Genomic DNA, 23,174 nt, shown 5'->3' with positions numbered 1-23,174 from the left:
GTGACTTCATACGAAATTTCAAGATTCTAAGTTCACGAGAAGTACCCTGTAGGTTTTGATTCCCGTGCGAGTTTCGAAAATTTGCGGAAATTTGCGGCCTAAATGGCTGCATCTTTGATTGCGTTGGCTTAGATGGTTGATTTTTCTACAGCTTTCAGGGACAGTAGACCTGAGTATCACATAGAAATTTTAGTTTGATACCTCCACGCGTTCCTGAGAAAAACGGTCTTGACAGACGGACGGACGGACAACAAAGTGATCCTATAAGTATAAGGGTTCCGTTTTTTTCTTTTGAGGTACGGAACCCTAAAAACCAAAAATATTTAAACAAATTTGAGGAAATTAATATCATAAAAATTATAACCTGTGAGTCACAAAACATTGGCTGTCAGCATAAAAATAATAAAATAGTAAGATACTTATGTAATAATTTATAATATATTTAAAAACATTACCTGTATGTAGTCTTTTAGAACTTCAATTATGGCCGTACTGACCTCTGGTATAATGTGTGAAATCGATGATTTTGAAATTTTAAAAACCTATGACAAACTTGCAAATGAATCTCCTGTCACCAAATACCTTTATGTTTATGCGAGTCTTTCATTAGAGGGTCTAGCTTTTCGAAAATGTGTATCTTCTTTTCGAATTTGTTGCTTTATTAGTGTAAGTAATTGGTTAAATGTTTCATATGACATTCTACAGCAGTTTTTAAAATGATCACCACCTTCTTTTTGTAAGTCACTTAGTTTAATTCTCTACTTCTATACAACGATGTCATCCACCATCGACGTTTTATTTTTGTCTTAGATTTTTTTTTTTTTATCAACGCTTTCATGAGCACAAAACTTGAAGCAGCTAATAACAAATCATCTTCTTCACTTGATGACATTTTAATCACAAAAATTCAAATATTTAAATTAAACACAAATATATTGAGGCTAAAAATCTTTAACACTTAATAAAATTTTTAAAAAAATTCAACTTTGCAACAGTCCTAACTCAACAGCAGCTTGGTCGATACTAAATGTGTATTAATGATTAATATCAAAATTGTATTTAGGAACGAATATTTTTGTGGGAGCGAAGACAAGCGAACGTGAAAGAGCGAACAATGTAAACGGTCGTAGCCAAATATATCTAGCGAATATGCGTTTGTATTCATTTGCTAGCATTCGTTCGCGTTCGGGCTCCATGTAAACGCACCTTTAAAACGCCAGCTGATTTTATTACTATAGTATAGCCATCGTAAGAACGCTACTGGGCGGCGACCAAAATTCATCCGATTTTACTCATTCCCACCACTAAACCTTCCTGAACGCTGGCCGCCGCCACCATCGCTACTGTCGCTGTCACTACCACCGACGGCGCCACCGTCCTTGACACGGTGTCAGTGTTTGTATACAGCGCGTATTATAGTGTTCATATAATTTTACGTGTTTGCATACATACACAACATTTTCGTTTTTGTGTACTCACAGTTTTTTTTACAGTTTTTTGTTATAAGTATTTTATTGTTTTTTTATACTAACTACACAATACAACATGGACGTCGCACATGTTTCTCCTGCCAAAAAAAAACCCACAAGGAAAAGTAATTGGTTGTATACTATTTTTCTAATGCAAATTCTTAATTTTTAATTATATATTTTTTATATATTTTTTTCTTTAGTTAATTGGTACTGGTCAAAAGAAAATGATCATAAATGTCTATACAGATTAAGTCAAACAACAGCTTGAAAATCCGGAGATGCGCCAATTGTCCTACAGAGAAATGATCGTTTCAGTTTCAAAAACCACCGGTATTGGGCAACGTACGGTACAAACCACATTGGCAGAGTATAAAAATGAAGGTACAGTGTCATCGCCCTACAAAAAAAGAGTGAAACCTACAATACTTGAAAAAGTGAACGAATTTGATAAAAATTCCATGAGGCAAATAAAAAAATTCATGATTTTTGGAGGAAACGTGAGGTGCCAACAGTACCAAAAATGTTAATTGCCATTAATGAAGACAAAACATTATCATACCTAAAACGTTCGTCTTTCCAAAAAACATTGAAAGATTTGCAATTTGAGTATGTGAAAAAAAATCGGAACAGTGCTCTTATAGAAAGAGAAGATCTAATATCTTGGAGCCGAAGATATTTGTTTAAAATAAGTCATTATCTAGCACAGAACAGGCTAATATATTGTTTGGATGAGACGTGAGTCATGCAGATGAGACGCATAACAGAGCATGGGTTGATACCACGGTCACATCACCAAAAGATGCATTTCTCAGAGGCCTCACCACAGGACAAAAGGAACCCTCAGACAAAGGTAAGCGTCTCATTATATTACACATCGGTTCGTCAGACGGTTTTGTGCCGGGGGGCCTTTTGTGTTTTGAATCCAAAACCAACTCTACGGACTACCACGATGAGATGAATGGCGATACGTTTTATGAATGTTTTGTTAAAACTCTACCATTACTCAAAGAAAATGCCATCATTGTAATGGATAATGCCTCATACCACTCCATGAAGAAACATAGGATACCAGTAAATCAGTATTGATTGACTTGAAAGTAAAGGTGTGATCGTTGAACACCCTACTGTAAAAAACGATTTAATGGAAAAATTCAACGAAATAAAAAATCAGTACGACCAATACGTAATTGATGAGTACGCAAAATAAAATAAAAAATAGTATTGCGATTACCGCCATACCACTGCGAGCTAAATCCGATCGAGCTCGCGTGGTCGTCTGTAAAAATTTATGTCCATACGCATAACAACACCTTCAAATTAAAAGACGTGCTCGAGTTATTAAAGAAAGGTGTGGAACACGTAACTCCGGAAATGTGGAAAAATTTTATCGAACATATAAAAAAGGTGGAAGACAAGTTTTGGGACATAGAAGACGCAACGAATTCAGTGATGGACAAACAACTCGAAGAAGATCCTCATGTTCTAACGAAAGGAACAGGTGATACAAGTTCTTCTGATTGTGATTGTGATTAATTAATTTATATTTTAACTATTTTGACTATTTTTTTTTATTTTTTTTTTTTTTTTTGATATTAATTAAATTTGTTTTTTATTTTAATATTTTTATTTTTTACTTAATAAATATTTTAAAGTGTGTTATGTTATGTACAATTATTCATTTTTGTTGATATACATAAACAAATGGGGTGTATGGAAAGAACCTCTACGCGGTACACTCTAGGCAACGATTTAGTGATAATATCACTAAAATGCTAATCTTTCCACCACGGGGCACAGGTCTTATAGACCAAACATGATAGATACCAATTCAAAGTCAACTACAAAAAGGCAATTTTCAGGGCTAGCCCTGACGATAACCTCGATAAATATCAAGGGTTTGACTAGTGACAAGGAAATACTTCTAGCAAACATAACATATTTAAAGAAACACTATGTGATATTATATGTATCCAGGAAACACATAGAGGCAAAGACCGGAATAAACCAAAAATCCGAGGGATGAAATTGGTAGCTGAAATACCACATGACAAACATGGTAGTGCTATTTTCACTAATCCTATGTTGGAAATAAAGTCATCAAATGTAACAAATTTGAAGGGATAGAAATTTTAACGATAGAATGAACTAAGTGCATAGTTCCATCAGTATACAAACCACCAAATATTCCATTTACTTTCCACAAACCTGACGATTTTAAAAATTCAAGAACAAAAATAATAATTGGCGATTTCAATAGCCAATACACAGAATGAGGATATGAAAATACAAATGATGATGAAGAACGGGTTGAACAATGAGTAGATGGAAACCAATTGTCGATCATACATGACTCCAAGCTCCCTCCATCCTTTAATAGTGCAAGGTGGAAAAGGGGGTATAATCCATATTTGATCATGGTCAGTGAAAATATAAGACAGCAATGTGTCAAGACAGTGGCAAGACCAATTTCACGCTCCCAACATCGTCCATTTGTATATTCAATAAACGCCACCATTTAACCCATTATAGTACCAATGAAAAGAAGGTTTAATTTCAGAGAGGCTAATTGGAATGATTTTAGTACAGATCTGGACTCGGAGATCACAAACCTTGCACCAACCACGGAAAATTACGATGCTTTTGTGAATATAGTTAAAAAAGTATCGAGAAATCATATCCCAAGGGGCTGCAGAACATGGTATATAACGGGTCTTTCCTCAGAGCTAACAGAACACATGCATACATACACAGAAATGTATGAGAAGAACCCTTTTGGATATGAAACCATAAATAAAGGTGAATTTTTGCCAGAAGCAATAGGCGCAGAAAGGAGAGAAAATTGGATAAATTTAGTAGAAAGCATAGATATGAAACACAGTAGCCAAAAAGCATGGGGCTTAATGAAAAAACTAAATAACGATCCAAAGCAAAGGAATTCACAGAACATAACCACACCAGATCAAATCGAACGCCAACTTCTCTTAAACGGAAAAGGTCAGAAGGAAACAAACCACAAGAGAACCCAGAAAAAACACACAACCAAAAATTTAAGAATATGGACACTTTAAAGAGCAATTCAACATAGAAGACTTAAACTAAGCCATTAAGATGCTTAAAAATAGGAAAGCCGCTGGACTGGATGATATATGTGTAGAACAAATTAAAGAATTCGATCCTAAGACCTAACAATAGATACTACAGCTATTTAATGAAATCAGATCTACCTACAAACTGCCCAAAATTTGGAGAAAAGCTCACATAATAGCCCTTTTAAAACCAGGTAAAGAATCAACAAGTCCCAAAAATTTCCGGCCGGTATTACTTGTATGTGACTTATATAAAGCCTTCGAAAGAATGGTTCACAACCACGTAGTGAGACATATTGACGAAAAATTGATACAAGAACAAGCAGGCTTCATGAAAGGTAAATCATGCACAGGGCAAATACTAAATATTACCCAGTTTATTGAAAATGGATTTGAAAAGAAAAATATCACTGGAGTAGCCCTTATAGACCTGACAGCAGCCTATGATATGGTCAACCATAAGATTTTATTAGATAAAATATACAACCTAACTAAAGACAAAGGTTTTATGTAGATAAAAAGGCACTACTCCAACATAGAAGATTTTACGTAATTCTAGGAAGCAGTAAAATTAGATGGAGAAGACAAAAAAATGGTCTTCCACAAGGTAGTGTGCTAGCCCCAATCCTATTCAACATATATACCAGAGGCGGTCAAACAGTCGATCTCGGACAATTTCAAAGTCGATCATGTTAGAATTTATTTTTAGGACCACGCTCTATAAATGTTTCTTAATAATTATAGTTATTCAAAAATAAAAAAAAAAAAAATTACGGAAGTCGATCCTCAAAGGTGAAGTATATTTTTAGTAGATCGTGACTGAAAAAAAAGTTTAGCCACCCCTGATCTATACGAACGATCAACCGATCACTCCAGGCGCCAGGCACTTTATCTACGCCGATGACACAGCGATAGCAGTTCAAGATAGCAACTTTGAAGAAGTAGAAACTAAACTAGAGGCCTCACTTAAAACTATGACAAAATATTACCAAAACATGAAACTGAAACCTAATCCGTCGAAAACTCAAATATGTGCGTTCCATCTGAAGAACGAAATAGTGTCTAGAAAGTTGGACATCACCTGGGAAGGAGTTAAATTAGAACATACAACCCATCCTAAATATTTAGGCGTTACCCTTGATGGAGTCGGACGTTCGAGGAAGAATCTAAAAAAATGGGGAATAAGCAATGGGAATGAAGACACGAGCTGTGTATGCGAAGAAGCCCAGACAATGTCGCACCTCCTAAACTGCAACGAATGTCCAATCAACCAATCAAGTGTAACGTTACAGATTAAACGACGCAAATAGCAAGGCTATAAAGCTGACAGAATTTTGGAGCGACAAAATTTAAAAAATTAAAAACACAATCCATACGTTACTTTTTAGAACCATCCATTGTTACCAATAATATAATTACCATCATCTATTATTAAGTACATTATTCCATATTTTATTTTATTTTATTTTATCTATTTAATTATCTGTCATAACCCCGACTCGTAAAAAAAAAAAAAAAACATAAACAAATGCATAAATAAAAAAGCGGGTAAGTGGGTACTGCTCTGCTGTAGATTAGGTGCCTTGTGGATCACTATTATATATTATAAGAGTGTTAAATTTGAATCCAATGATAGTTATCATTGAATACGAAAAACGATTCTGAACGAAGATGATTTGTCAGCCTAGGATATAATTTCCAGTGGTTGGTGAAAAAGGTGGTATATGTTTTAATGGCCTGAATACACCAAAATTTAAGTTCTTTTATAATTATCATAAGATAAACTTATGAAAAATCTTGTATTAAATTTTCAACTCTTAACTACTTATGCAACATTTTTTATGAATTATATCTCCAAAATAATTTGCAAATATTCATGATTTTGACGAATTTTTGTCAATATTTAAACTTCAAATGCTAATAAAAAAAAAATTGTGCCTATGTATTCTTATAATTTTTTAATCACTATAAAAATAACATATGAGGAACTTTGTATAAAATTTTCAAGTATTTTGATTTGGCAAAAAAAATTTTATCGACACTTCAAAAAAAATTTTTCAGAAAAATTGAAAATTTCAGTTGTCTATAAATAGCTCAAAAAAACTTAAAATATTTTGAAAATTAAACCATGTAAAGAAAATGTCAATCAAAATAACTGGTACAATTTTCAAGTATATACGACTTATACTTTTTGAATAATAACAAATATTTAAAATCGTTTGAGGATAAATCGTTATCGTTACGCGATTTCGTAAAAATTTAAAATTCAAACGCACTTAAAATTTTTCCTATAATGATGCTTCAAGTTTTCTCTATAGGTACTTGAAGAAAACCCTATGGAAAACAAAGTGTTGTATTTTTAATCCTTAGTTATAAACACAAAACATTTTATGATTTTTCAACTTCAAAATTACTTGCAAATGTTCGCGTTTTCGACAGATTTCATAAAAACTTGAACTATAAACGCTTATAAAAAAAAAAAAATACCCGTGGCAATAATACTCGAAATAAAAAACATATTTATAGGTAAATTGAAAAATTGCAAACATTCATATTCGATATTATACAGCACATTAAAAAAAAAAAATAATACAGTTAGGTAGGTATATAAAATACTATTTGTCATAATAATACAATAATAATTCGAAAACTTTTATAAAATAATATATGACTGGTTTAGTCGTATACTATTTTGTACTAATATATATGTTATATTATGTTATATATTGCAACTTCGTAATATTACACACTTGGTATTTCCTAATTGAGTATCACATATCAGTTATATTTAATCTATATTGGACTATTTAGTTATATTTTATTTTTCGTCTGTCAGTCAGTTCTTTACTTCTGCCGTTTTCGTATAGGTATGCGAGCTACAATCAGTGGTCAATAATTTTGAATCAAAGGTAATTAAATTCTATATTAGATGTTAATGATAATTAAATATTCAAATATTAAAACTTTAGATGAATGAAGAGCTGAAAATTATAAAATCAAACAATAAAAACGAAAAACTATGCTACAATGGTTATATGTACGTTATTCATCACAAGCTGAAATCTTGTCTTCGATGGCGATGCTCTAAGTACGGTCCTTAAACTGTCGAGCAGTGTTAAAAACTGATCTCGAAAAAAAAATTCCAAAAATTGTTGTTGAACATACACACAAAATGGATAGCCAAGAAGTAAATGTGACGACAAATGGAGGTAAGCCATTAATAAGTCATAGATTTTTTTCATAAAAATTATTGTACTACTTTATCTCGATAACTATAATTAATTATTTACGAAAAAACGATTCTGAGCGAAGACGGTCAGTCAGTCTAAAAGTTGAACATTTTATAAATTTTTAACTATATAATTTAAAATTTTAAATTTGATACATGTTGTCAAAATTCGAACTTTAAATGCTTTTAAAAAAAATGTGTGCCTATGTATTTTTAATATTTTTCAATTGCTATTGTAACAATATATCAGGAACCTTGTATTACATTTTTATGATTTTTAACCCAACAAATAAAAATAAGGTCACTGATATATTATTGTAACGATTGTTACATATTTATTTATAAACATAATAATATTATACAACCGTAGGTACATATTATATACTTACACATATTATATATTATATAGTATACGTGCATATATGTATATAGGTATATATATGTATGTGTATCGTAGACCAAAACATGTAAAATATATTATGATGAATGTACATTATGCCCCTCCTGTGCTGTCTCATATTTAACTATTGTAAAGCTACGGCTAAATAATAATATATGTAAGAGACAGCCAGTTCCCCGCGTTAACACCAGCGAACACGAACTCCAAGCCAGCCCTACGACTTGTAAACGTTTTATTTAGGTAAGAATAAACTTGATGATATATTTATAAGTATTTGGATCAATCCACATTTATTTGTACCCTGAGTACCATTTGCTCCCTAGCTACGGTTAACTTATATTCAAAGGAAACCAACTTCTTCCCTGAATATCATATATTTAACGGGTCATCCCCGACCACGTTACATTATCATTGTATAAGAAAAACGATTCTGAGCGGAGATGGTATGTCAGTCTAGGTATATGAACACAAATATTTTAAAAAAAAGAAGGTCAATCAGTCTATAATATCATTACTAAAAAGATTGGAAATTGAAAATGTCTGCAAATAATACTTTATTATTGTGATTGTAGCTATAGGTGTCACGTAGCACGATATAATATAATATATTTATAATATAAATATAATATAAAAAAAAGAGAACACAGCGAAAGAAAGAAAGCAACGACAAAGGTATATAACTATAGAACGAATGTTTAGTTTTAATAATGATATTAATAATAGTAAACAGGAATAATAATAATAAAGAAACAGACGTTTCCGTTTTTAAATAATAACAAACTAATGTGCGACGGCACAGTCCACACACGTCAGTATCCCGACGGGACAAAGTCGACGTAGACGCGAAAGAATATGTATATATTAATATATATATATATTATACAAGGAAAAATCACTTTCGCGTGATAACAAAGTAAAATAAAAAGAAACAAATCAAACACGCAATACGTCGCGGAAAATCACGGACTTTAGGTAGAACGGCGGCGGGCGGTGATCGATCGTAACAACGGTTAACGATAGACAAAAAACGCCGCCGAAGCTCTCGGTGGACGTCACCCACGCCGCGGGAGCTTCGGGGCTCATCGCCGACTCAGAAACTGGTTCGATTAATCGCTCGGGTGTCCCGATTGATTATCGAACGAGTGGTGATACCTAGGCAAGGGGGTCTAGCGGGTGAGATCGCGGTATTCGTGCGACACGACCGTGTCATAGGTAATATTATATTATTATTATTTCTTATATATCTTATTATATCTCTATATGTAACATATTTTATAATACTTATTTTAAAGGCAAAAGCGGCTTCAAGTAGAGCAGTGGCGGATTTAAGGAAAAAAGCCCAGGCGCAATACGATGTAAAGGGCCCAATAATTTTGAACTATTGTGAAAATACTAACTCTTGAAGGACTTTTACTCACACCTTCTCTTTTAAAACACTGTTAAACTAAAAAGGTAATGACGAAACATTGAAACAATATATAAAAATGTAAGCTTTGACAGTAAAATGTATCAATAAATTTAAACGAAAAAAAATAAATTAATATTATTGAAGACAGTATCTTGTATGAGGTATTATAATAAATAGTATACTGCAATCTCTTTTGCTTATTTTCTATGGAATTCAGTAATTGTAAATTGTCTTCTGGCTTTTTGTTCAGCGAATATTTCAATGGTTGTGTCTAGATTAATTTTATTTGCCATTGATCTTTCGATAAAAAGTATACAGTATTCATTTAAGGTTTTTTCAGTTAGAGTGGCACGACGATGCTCTTTGATTCTTTTTAAAGAACTCATTACTCGTTCTGCCCTTCCCGTACTAACAGGGAGTGTTGGAAATAGTTTCAAAAGACTGCAACATTCTGGAAAGCTATCTATTGAATTTTTATCAACGATAAATTCCAAGTCATTCAGTGGATTTTTATTAAAAAAAATCGTTGTTTTGAGAAAAATACAAATCAATAAAACTAATCAACTCATATTTCAGATCAGTTGTAAAGAAATCAGCGTATTTTGCAATCAAAATACCGACACTAATATCTAAATCACCTTCTTTCAGTTTTTGTAAATTTTTAGGCATCAAAAACCCAAAAACTTCGTTGATCTCTCTAAACCCTGTAGCACGTTCTTGTAATTCACTGCACATTGTATCAAAAACTTCATAATAACTGATTCTATGTTTATCAGACGTTTCCAAAGAAGAGTCAGTAGTTTTTTCACCAGTCATTTTCTTAATTCGACGATTTCTCACTATTGGAAAATCAGCATAATCCCAACCCATTTTTTCCCAGTTTGTTTTAGCTTTTGTCATGAAATAATTGTAAGATTTTTCATTTCTAAGATCTTGTAATTTTGTTAATGCTGCTGAAATACAATTTTGAGCCATTATCAAATCAATTTCTTTTTTTTGAAGTTGTAGTTGCGGGGGATTGATTATATCAAGCACAGAATGCCACCATAACAAATTAAACAAAAATAACCAATTAATTGATGATAGTAATATATGAGCAGCCATGATGTCATCTCCAGATGCTGCGACTCTTGATATCTCATTTTCCAGGCAGTTTACAATACATTCAATATTTTGAATTAAGGCTTCCACAGCCTTTTAACGTGTCACCCAACGAGTTTTACTCAAACTTTTTATATGGAGTTCCCTTGGCTTATTATTTTGAGCGTCAAGTGCATCATTTTCTATTTCTTTATTGAACATCTCTTTCTTTAGCTGTTTGAGAAGCTGAATGCCAAAACTGTTTGGATTACTCGAAGAGCGACTACTTCCATCTAGAAGTACCTCCCATCGCCTGTGAGAATGTGCAAAATAATTAAAAACAGTTTGAATGATCATAAAAAACACTTAAATTAAAGGACTTGTATTCTCTTCTGCCAGATTTACTAAAACTAAATTTAATTGATGTGCTGCACAATGAATATAAGGAGCTAATGTTTCATTACCAACGAATTCTTTTATTTTTGCTTGCAAGCCACCTTGTTTTCCTGCCATAACAGCTGCTCCGTCATATCTCTGACCACACAAATGTTTCTTTTTCAGTCCATACTTTTCAAATAACAGAGTAATTATCTCAGTACAAATATATGCAGCATCTCCTTTTTTAAGTTGAGTAAAATATAAAAAGCTCAATTTTATGTAAATTTTAGGTGTATCTTTATCTTCTTTTTGAATAAGGACGTATCGTAACAAAATGGCCATCTGATCCAGGTATGCTACATCTGTTGTTGAATCCGCAAGTAACGTAAACAATTTTGCATCTTTACATTCATCTACAATTATTTTTCTGGTTTTTTCAGCTAATGTACTTAATAATTCGTACATCATTTTTTTACTCAAGTACTCAATTCAATTTGGTGATTCAATATGAGAGAATAAAATAGGATTATGATGCGAAATTAATTTAATGATAGTCAAGTTAATTCCAGGATAATCATAATTTTGTATATTTTCTCGGTGACCACGAAAAGCCACGCCTAAACTGGAAAAAGTTCTTACAGTATCGAAAAGAATATTTAAAATAGTGGTCCATTTCTTAGCTTCTTTGTTGATCTGTTTATTAAGTTTATGATGAATATCAGATTTCTGAAGAAATGTCGCGGCAGTGACTGCATTATTAAGGTGCACTTTACTTAAGAGGCCGTCGTAGTAAAAGTGAAACGTATACAACGCTCAAGAGATGGCGTTGAATTCCATATCGCCGCCGTCGCGGTAGGCCGTAACCACGCCCATCGTGTACGCGACGGGGTCCGCGTGTTGTAATTGCGGGAGAGGTACATTATTATTTCACGGACGGTCATTCTGAAAGTTTCGCATCATTATAGAGCGTTACGTAAATTGTCGCCCGTGAATTCTATACGGTGCGCTAGCTCGCCTAGGTCACAAGTCGCAAAACTATTTTTTAATTAAAGCTCCTGTTTGCTTAAAAATGTAAACCAATAAAATAAGCATACAAATTATAAAACACCATAACTTGATTTATATTTCTAACCTAATTACTTTTTAAAATACATGTAAAATAATAATTTTATTACGATTAAATATATTTTTTAGTAAAAGTGTTGCGTATTTTACGTTGTTGTAATAAGTGACATGCAGTAATTTTTGTATGATAATTTAATTTCCTAAATAAATATTAGCAACATTTTAAATAGTTTTGATAAATAAATATTGATGTATTTATTTATTTTAATTTTAAACATTATACTTACATAAAATAATTTCATAATTTCATAAAATTCAGCCTAAGCTTCGCGAGCGTCTGAAGTAAGAATTTCTAACATAAAATAATTTGCACATTTTCTTCATTTTTACGTATCTTCTATTTTGTAAATTTAAATATTAAATGCTTATAAAAAAAAATGTAAAATTTAACATTATCTATATATTACTCATAAACCAGCCTACAAGGAGATAAAATATAACGCGTTTGCCTGCAATATTTATTAGTTTCTTAGCTAAATGCTAATGTCAACTGTTATGCATACATTATTATAGGTACTAACTATGTTAACGTGTAACCTTTTTTATAAGATTACTTTATTATGATTCAATAATATATGTAATAAAAAATTATATGAATTAATATAATAAAAAATAATTAAAATATTTTAATATTTCATTAGTTTATTATTTAAATAAAAATATTTTATATAAATATAGTTCTCTCGCTGGACAGAGCATAGGTAGCTACTAGCTAGGTATATAAGATTAGATCTTATGTCTTCATTTCTTCAGGGTCTTTGATATCTTCAACTAATAGTCGTTTACCATACTGAGGTATCACGATTTCTGGTAACAAGCAATTTAAGTAAAACCTAAAATCAGTGAATACAAAATATTAAAATAGGTATATTTTAATAAAAATTAATGTATTTGACTAACTTTGTTAATTTAGGTTGCATGACATTTATCCAAAATTCATTATTATAATAAATAGTTTCTACGTGTAACCAATTACTAGAATACACTATAAAATCACAATATTTTTTTTTACTAATATGCAGCTGCCCTTGTATCTGATAATAGTAATCATGCGTTTTTTTTTTAATTCGGGTTCTTTATTTAAATTTAATCGAAGAAAGTTTATCTGAAATATTATTTTTTTTTATAGTACCTAAGTTTTGATTTAAATTTGGTAACCAACCTTTTTTTCTATTATAGCGTCATTAATATTTGTATAATCTTTCGCTGAATAAGGACACTTAATTTCTACTAAACCATTATCTTCGGTTAAACCATCTGAAATATATACAAACACACAAACACACATATATATGTATATTATATTATATTAAATAATTTTATAATAATATAATAGATGGTTTATTTTATTAAATAGATCTGTACCTATTGTATAATATATTTATACCATAGGATATTTAAAAAAAGTAAAATATGCAATTATTAACCTGGAGATGCAGCTAAATACGAAAAATCTTGATCAATCATCAGACCACAAGGTAAAATTGTTTTGCCTTTTATATTTTCAAATTCTTTAATCGCTAATGGCTCCATTTCTTTACTATATTCAGTTGCGATTGATGTAAATGATCTATATAGCAAATCATATATAATATTTTTACATGAGGTAGTTGGTCTTCGTTTACAAATCCGTCCAAAGTTGGATGCTGTAAGACGATTTTTTCGTTCATTATGCCACCTTTGACACTTGTATTGGTCTCTAGTTTCTTTTTCTAATAACTGTCTTGCATTTTCATTTAATTGAAGACTACATAAAAATTTACTTTTTTTACGTTCGAGATCGTCCTGCGTATACTCGTCAATTAGTGCTTCAGCTAAACCGTAATTTGCATCGGCCCCACACGATTTATCTAAAAATAATTTCCTCTTAGGAATTAATTTTCTTCTGTTTTTTAATAACACGGCTTTTCGTTCTCTTGATTTTAAAAAACGTTTACCAACATTTCCTATATCAAATAAAAAATAAATTTTACTATACAAATATAGCTAATTTCATTACAAATCATTTGAAATAAATTTATCTCTTGCCTTAATTAAATTATTTAGTCACAGTAAAAATATATATTTACATATAAATCTAAGCCCTAATAATAATATATAAATATGTAATATTTATTTATTTATCAATGTACTCGTATTTTATCTAACGCCTAATATAATTGAAATTCAAATTAAAGTAATGAAACATAATATAAAATATATACATCACAGATATACAAAATTAATTTGGTAGATAAAACATAAAAATATAAAATATGTATGTAGGATGTAGGTATTACCTATGTTATCATAATATTAGTCATAATGATTAAACATTTTTACCTGGACTAATTTTATGGACTACATGTTTGTGTAATGAGCGCAATAGTTGGCCTGAGGTGTTGTATGAAATTACTCAGGATTCAATTCGAGTGTTATATGATTGACGTAATGAAAAATTTATTCGTTTGCCAGCCAAATGTTTGTTAATAATGCTGTTGAATTGCTCGCATACGTTATTATCCACATTCATTAACAAACTATCTGCATGCATTGCTAATCGTTTGATTATTTGATTTACTTCTCTGTAAAGACCACATTTTTCCGCATCTTCGTATAGGTTTACTTCATTTAATTTTTTACCTTTGCAAAAATATTCTTCACATTGCTCATGATTACCCAAAATATGACAAAAACTATTTGATATATCTTTGCGTAAACCTAATCGTATTATAATTACAATTATTTAATTGTTCGTTATTGATAAATAAATATTAATAGTAAATTACCTGAAATTTTTTGATATTTGCTTTGTTGATTTAATGTATTACGATAATCAATAGCTTTCGTAATAGCAGTTCTAAATCTCTTCGCATTATTTAATATATGTTTTCTGAGATGTATTGGATATTTTGTGTTTTTACCAATTGCCGCTAACTTTGTACCATAATTTCTTAATAAGTGATTTCGGCATTCAATTTTTTCAATAATAAAATTAGGTCCATAAGGTCTTGTTTCTGTCAATCTTTTACTGACACTTGAATCACCGTCGCCTTTAAAATAACATTACATTTGATTATTTAAAAAACATAATATATCGAGATTTGTTGTTATTATTATTATTATATACATATTTTATTTTTAAAAAAGTAATGACGGCGCCGAAATATTCTACATCCAATTATACTTATCTATTTCAATTAATTAAATATAAAATAACTAATAAATAATTAACCAATTAATTTATTAAATTTCAATCCGTGTAATTCAATGCTTCTTTTGAAACCTGCAACGGCATCTGCTTCCATTACTGTGGCAGCTTTATTCCAGTTCATAAAACAAACATGTTCTTGTATAGCGACATTCGTATTTTTTGCTCTTTGGCATATTAAACAATATCGATTGCGGATACCGATAAATAATATTTTTTTGGTTTTATATCCGATAATTGTTGCCTGTAAAGCAAAATAATAAAATATATTAGGTACTCATAACTCATTGAATAGTTAACCTATATGTCTATATATTATATTAAATTAAAATATAATTTACCACTCCAGATAATGCGTTGTATTTGGTCTTATAGCTACGCTTAGATCATTGACCATCGGCAACAACGGCACACATAGGTGTCCCGTCAATATCAATTTCTCCCGATTCAATAGCTAATTTTTTTTCTTCTTCCCCTGCGATTCTCATTGCTTCCTCAGCGACCTGATGAATAGATTCACTAATTTGATTTTGGTAAGATTGAAACGTTTTATCACTCATGCAAGGGATATCTAATGAAGCCAACATTTCTTCGAGCTGAGAATATCCTATTCCAATTGAAATTGAAACACCGATCGCAGCTAAATTAATTGAAATATACGTATCCGGTGTTTTTTTTTTCTGACTCTATAATTACGCTAATATTACACATTTTACATTTAAATGTATACGTAGATCTCAGGCCATATTGCTTTTCAGATATAAACTCCATATCCATAAATGAACATCCAAAACTTCCCTCGTGAACACACGTTTTAATTTGTTCAAATATGTAGTATATATCTACAATTCGCCGTCCAGACCAACATTTTTTCTTTGTTGACCTAAAGTTTAATAATGGCGAGTATAAAGAAAAAAATCATTAAAAAAATTATTATTTTTAATGATTATCGATTATTAATAATCAATTTGAATACTCAACTCACGATTCAAAAGTTTTATCGACATCATTACATTTGTAACGAGATATCAATACGCGATGTTTACGCGACGTAACACTTTCACGCGGAGCGCGTCGTCGTAATCAGTATTCCGGCCGCTTGAGATACATAATGTCGTCAATAGATCGCGCTATTGACGACACCCGTATTAAAGATATTTTTGTCGGGTATAATTTGTATTAATTATTATATGTAAAATAATAATAATTAATACCAAAAGATATATTAATACATATATAATAATATGAGACCACACAAGCGTGATCCAAGACAAATGAAGACATATAAAACACCGAAAAACATGAAAGTGCCATCGAGCCTTCTGCATTATCACTATCGCCATACTAGGTGATAAATACAACCGCCCAGACGACCAGAAAGGTATCCAGTTCGACTACTGCACTCGAAAGCCAGATCGTACAGTTTATCCCTGCGCAGGAATATTGTAAACCAATATTGGACCTCGCACATAAACTGTCGACCTGGTAACTACAGGCAGCATTCGGATTATAGTTTCCGACTATCCGCGCCGTCATCGATTTAGTTCGCCGCCGTCCAGTCAATCGCCGTCATCGTCAAAAAACACTCTTAACGAGCCGTGCACGCCGTTAAGGAGTATTGCCGCAGTCAAATCATCGCCGTTAGCAAGTGTTGCCGCCGTCATCTGCCTACAGTACGGTATTTTCACGACGACACCGCCACCATCTCCAGGAACCGTGAGTTTTTACTATTTGCACGATCACTATTTCTCGCAGTGTGTCTGGAATATCACGTGTGGATATTAACGCCTGCACACTCGAGAAATACATCGCGAGCTTACTGTATCCGATTTGTGTGACATATTACGGGACAGTATAATATATATTGTGTTATTCATGTTAAATGTTTTTTGATTTGTAGCTCGAAGAGCATAATTAATATATGTTAAAGAAAATATTGTACACCTTTTAAATACGTGTTTCATATCAAATAAAGTGTAAGTATTTTATAGCCAACTAAATTTTGAGTGTTATAATTTTTCTTACACATTCTAAATTAGACAATGGCGTTAAAATAATATTTTCATCACCAGGAAGACAACTAAAAATAAATAAAAAAATATTTAAATTTAATTTCTACAAAAATATTGAATAATCATAAATTTAAAACGCATAAAAATAAATATTAGGTATCTATTCAAAATATTTTACGCGTATACATAATATATTAATATAATATACTATAGTTTATATATAGACAGACTAAATAATTACACTAATAAAAAATTTAAAATTAACCCGATAAGAATTACGTAAAATTTACTAAGCTTATAACTTTTATAGTTATGTTTTATATTTTTTTTAAATCGAAAACATATTATATTCTTAATCTAAAACATACTTCATACTAGGTTTGTTGAGATTTTGTTCATCCCTTGATGATGATTCAGGTGGAGCATTATCAGCTCCTAAAAAGTCTATTTCTGTTCCAACAGGTGTTGCTTCAATACTTGTACTATTGATATTACAACATAATAAAATATACGAGTATATTAAAAAAAAAAAGATTAATAATTTATAATATTGTCATTGTGTTTAAAATATTTACCTTTGAAAGTCTATGTACTCGTGTGATGTATCAGAATTTATACTGTTACTCGATAAATTAATCGATTCATTTAAATTTCGTCTACTTAAAAAAAAAATTAAACATAATTAATTGTTATGTATACTAGTATACAGGTATACTACATAATATTCAGAGTTTGGAAAAATATTTCAAATTCCATATAAATAGGCGAAAGATTTAGAAAATTAAATTATTTAAAGGAAATGCCAATACTTATGTAACAATATATTCAACGGTATGAAAGATAGAAATCAATATAATTCATCAATCATAATGAAATTATAAAGTTTGTGTTATCCTACATTCTTACTATAATATATAATAATTATAAAAATAAAATTTATTGAATATTGAATTTTCAAAACAATTATAAGAAAAACAACGCATAATGTTAGTTGTACCTACCTGACATATTTTTCTGCAGGTTCATTTTCAATTAGTTTATTAGAAACAGAGTTACAATCTTTTTTAATTAGTTTGAAACGGTTTTTCATAATATTTTTGATGGATCTTTTTTTAGAAACATGTGTTCTTTTTAAATTCTCAACTGTAGGGTCCAAATCTGAATAGTTAACCAAAGTAGCGTCATATTCGTTTTTTTTCGTTAATTTAAAAACACTTTTATTCACTTTTTCGGATGATGAAAAGTTTTCGACCAGTACGATGGGATTTTTTTCATTAGGCAATAAACGAGTGCCTGTTGATTGCCATTCAATACTGTCAGCAGAACTTTGATTATACGCACACATATACCAAAAACCTGGTTTTGGTTCCAAGTTATAACACTGTACTATGTCATCACTGTTTAAATTAGGTTTTTTAAGTAATTTAATTGCTTCTTTTAAGTTAAGAGCTGAGCGATTTGATAACAAAAAAATATTTTGCAAAGCCATTTTCATACAATAAAGAAACGACGATTTTTTTTAACGGAATAAAACACACGCACACTTATTTTAGTAGTCGAATAAAATATGAACTATAATTTTTATTGTCCAATAAAAATGTTACTCGTATATTTTAATGTTTTTAATTCCTTAATTAAAATATTATGTTGTTTTAAGCATTTCATAAAATATGATATAATATTTAAAAACAAGGTTAAGAAAACAACCATATACGTAATAAGTAAAACTATTTATTAAAAAAATATAAATTAACATACCTAGGTAATAACAAAAAATGTTGGTATTTAAAAACTTGGCTAAGAAAACAATAATTGTGTAACAATGTAACAGTAAGTTAATATGGTAATCATTTTTAAGCTTGTTGTATCTAGGGTAAGATTACAAAAATATTACAACTGGTATAACATCAACAATATAATATAATTAATATATAAGGACAATGTGATGACCAAAGGGGATCAGTGGTAATAATCGTATGACTTGGTTATCATCAGGCGCCGCGAGTTTTACGTAAAGTACCTATTTTACAATATTTACCTTGTTCATATTTTATTGTGTATGTTCGAGTGATCGAAGAAGTTCAAACATCGAAACAGGTAAGAAAATTGTTTTTTTTTTACAAATTTTTTTTTTATTCAATTTTTAATTTACATATTATACATAATTTTTTATTTATCATAGAATTACAACAAAAATGGATGCCTGGAATGTGATTTGTCGTACCATACTACTATTGCTGCTAACCAATCATATTATTTCCAGTAAAAATCAAGATGCTGCATTTTATAACCTCACTCTTACCACCAATAGTCCAGGATTACAGTACGAAATAATAGGAGAAGGTAAATTATGTAAAAGTAGTTGGACCATCAATAAATTTATAGATTTAAAATATCTAATAAATAGCCTTATCGATGTAAATAACATGTTAAAATCAATCAACTCATTTGCAATTAATAACTCCAACCAAATAACTCTAAATCAGTTGGAGAAGCGTGTAAAAAAAATTAACACAGATACACAGACTATTAGACAAATGGCTAGGCATAGTAAAAAGGTTAGGCTATCATTTGAATCTGGGGGTTCGGCATTACAGTGGATGTTCGGCATTGCCGACGCTGATGATGTAAGAAGGTATGATAGTTCGATTAACAAATTAGAGAATGATCAAAAAGATATGATACACATAGTTGAAGACCAAGTTTCTATTTTAAGAAGCACAATAACAAATTTTAATGAAACCATAACAACATTTAATGACAATAAATTATTATTTGATAAAAATATGAAAAAAATTGAAAAAACTATTAACACCATAGATATTCAATTAGCAGACGAAAATAAACAAATTATTATTTTAAAATTAATATCCCTGATTGAAAATAATATTAATGAATTAGATATATTTGTAACGTGGTTACAAAGAATAATTTCAAACGTTCAAATGAATAAATTAGATGTTTTCATAATTACACCAGATCAGTTTTTGTCAGAAATAAAACGAATGGAAAATATCCTACCGGAAAATTTAAAATTCCCTGTAAAATTTAATGAAGATAATATACAAGAAATATACAAAATATTACTCATAGACCTTCGCCCAATGAACGATAGATTAATATTTTCAATAAAAATTCCATTATGTACCATCGACATTTTCAAATTATATTATATTCTACCGATATACGTTCCAATCAATGAATTAGGACAATTTATACATATAACTGAAAATCCAATGTACTTAATAACAGACGATTTGGTGACAAAATTTTTATTTGGTCAATATTAATAACTGTAAAAGTTGCTAATACTTTTGTTTGTGGTTTTAATGAAATCATACACAATAGTGTTACTGATCCTACTTGTGTAACAGAAATATTAAAAAATTCTATAGCCAACCTACCCAATGTGATACTTATATCACTGAATTTAAAAAATAGTTATGGTACCCATCATTTTTCAAAAATAATTGGTACTTTGTATGTGAAAAGCCTACTATAATCACGATAATTTGTCATAAACGATCTTTTATTCGTAGGCTAACATTAAAAAGTTCTGGTAAATCATTCCTGAAAGCTGGTTGTCTTGCTCAAACGGCTATGGGCGTTATAATAACAGAACAAATATTAGAATCGTCATTTGTAACACAGCCTTTACAGTTAAGCCTTTTAAATGATTCGTGCTGTAATATTGCAGTTAATCGACTATATCCGAAACCCATTCATTTAGATGAAATTAAAAATTAAAAATTTGATAAAGAGTCTTTCGATAAAATAAACGCAAAATTAGATCAACAAGAAAAATTATTAAATTCACTTACATTAGAAAAAACCTATGAATTTGTATATACAAATAAATATTTGATTACGATAATAGCTGTTATATTATTATACTTAAGTATACAATTTTGTATAAAAAAAAAAAAAAAAACTTTAGAAAATATAAATTTAGGTTATTATCTGAAGTCCACGGATCAAACATAATAATACACTTAAAAATAAAATTATATTTTATGTAAATTTAAATTTATTCGCACTATGTATAATAGTATAGTTATATATATTTTTTAAAAATACATATTATATTCTATACATATTTTATTTTTAAGTGTATATCTGTATATCTGTTAAATATAAGTTTTAGAAATTTAAATTATGATTTTTGTGAATTAATAATTAGTTAATATATTATACTTTTTAATACCTCTATTATTTATACGATTAATAATTAGGTTTGTAATTGTATATTTGTATAGTAATATTCAATTGATTATAATTTAATATTTAATTTGTAGTAATTATATGATTTTAGGTACCTATAAAAATATATATATTATAATGTAAAAAATAAAGTTTTAAACATTTAAATTTTGTTTTTTCCTTACATAATTATTCCGATATTATAAAAATTATTTTAATTATTGTTTTGTCATGTTTTTATCATTTTAAAATGATAGAAATCAAAAATGACAATTACTATTATAATATCTATAATATATAGGTAAATCTATCTATATCTATATCTATATCTACCAACTAATATTACGTCTTTTGTGTTTGATTATGTTTGCTTATTGTACATGTATCAAAATATGTTTGTACATATTGTGCATAAGAGTCAAATATTTTATAATATTTCAGATTTTGATTGAATCTACGTATTTAAAATTATTTTTTTAACAAATTTATTATTTACCTATATATTATCTATCTTATACCTATTACGACTTACGAGAAGAATAATTAAATTATAGGAAAATATAAAACAATATTCATCATTTATATTCTGTTTAACATTTTTTCAATTATTAATAATAGGTGAAATTTGTACTGATTAACATTTTTTTATTAAAAATGAGAAAAAATGTATTGAAAATATTATTTATTATTTAATTATTTAATAATTTAATAAAAAATAAATTTATATTGGTGTCAACTAGTTTTGTCATATTTTGAATTGGCTTCAATTCGTTTGTTTATTTTTATTAAATTTAATGAATAATTAATAATCTGTAATAGACGTAGGTACCTACTAATTAAAAATATATACAGTGTTTGACTGATTTATGTAAATAATTAATATAATTAGAGATCTAAATCACTTATTATTTAGACTATAGTTATCGAATTATATCGTAAGTACATTGATTACGTTTGTCACTTTATTCAACAGGCTATTATTTATTCATATGTAACCGTGCAGATTGTAGGTACCTATTACCTAAGGTGGTTTTGTTATATCGTTTTAAATTTAATAATTTTTTTTCATAATGTGTGTTCAGCGTTAATAAAATTAACAAATCATCAAATTTTATTCAAGTTTAAAAAAATAATTATTCAAATCGTACTTTTATTGTACAAATTATAATAATGATGACGTGAGATATATAATACCTACCACTACGCGGCGTGCAAAATAATAGTACACGTAAATATTAAATTCGATATCGGTATCGATATATTATATTATTCGGTCACCAACATTATTGTTATCGTAACAATAATTACAATAACAACAATTATTTATAAACTGCGATATAAAAACCAGTTTAGACCTATGGTGCGGTACGGCTGCAGTCGCGCGCGGGGTGGTAATATGAAAATTGTTTCGAACGCTGCCGCTATACTTAGCAGAGCAGCACTTGACGGCCGTAATTACAATTTTTTTACTATAAAACATACCAATTTTGTTCCAATAATACGGCTTACTGAATGGTTTTAGAGCAAAATACCTTAATTAAAAGTTGTAGAGGAGAGTTATATTGGGTGACGTATAAGATTCGATTTTTGATAT

General features: G+C 29.6%; 2 protein-coding genes and 3 pseudogenes across 2 annotated transcripts; 1 reads left to right on the top strand and 4 right to left on the bottom strand.

The window, feature by feature from the left end:
* Window positions 1–12,834: 12,834 nt before the first annotated feature.
* On the bottom strand, window positions 12,835–13,736 carry LOC126553258 (uncharacterized; annotated as a pseudogene).
* A 25-nt stretch (window positions 13,737–13,761) lies between these two features.
* LOC126553257 (uncharacterized) lies at window positions 13,762–15,607 on the bottom strand. Its single transcript, XM_050208407.1, has 5 exons — window positions 15,393–15,607; window positions 14,947–15,210; window positions 14,501–14,878; window positions 13,942–14,124; window positions 13,762–13,824 (listed from the first exon to the last, which is right to left on the bottom strand). Exons 1-3 carry the CDS (start codon window positions 15,490–15,492, stop codon window positions 14,574–14,576), a joined length of 669 nt encoding a protein of 222 aa, XP_050064364.1. The 5' UTR covers window positions 15,493–15,607; the 3' UTR covers window positions 13,762–13,824; window positions 13,942–14,124; window positions 14,501–14,573.
* Window positions 15,608–15,688: 81 nt separating this feature from the next.
* On the bottom strand, window positions 15,689–17,032 carry LOC126553262 (uncharacterized; annotated as a pseudogene).
* A 331-nt stretch (window positions 17,033–17,363) lies between these two features.
* Window positions 17,364–18,920, bottom strand: LOC126553260 (uncharacterized). Its single transcript, XM_050208409.1, has 3 exons — window positions 18,382–18,920; window positions 17,749–17,862; window positions 17,364–17,448 (listed from the first exon to the last, which is right to left on the bottom strand). The coding sequence occupies exons 1-3, from the start codon at window positions 18,873–18,875 to the stop codon at window positions 17,364–17,366; spliced, it is 693 nt and encodes a 230-aa protein (XP_050064366.1). The 5' UTR covers window positions 18,876–18,920.
* Window positions 18,921–19,235: 315 nt separating this feature from the next.
* Window positions 19,236–21,254, top strand: LOC126553263 (uncharacterized; annotated as a pseudogene).
* The last annotated feature ends 1,920 nt before the right edge of the window (window positions 21,255–23,174 follow it).

This window comes from Aphis gossypii, unplaced genomic scaffold (assembly GCF_020184175.1).
Source record: "Aphis gossypii isolate Hap1 unplaced genomic scaffold, ASM2018417v2 Contig00112, whole genome shotgun sequence".
In the NCBI taxonomy this organism is placed as follows: domain Eukaryota; kingdom Metazoa; phylum Arthropoda; class Insecta; order Hemiptera; family Aphididae; genus Aphis; species Aphis gossypii.
The sequence above is the reverse complement of the archived record's forward strand: the minus strand, read 5'-3'. Positions and strand labels throughout refer to the sequence as shown.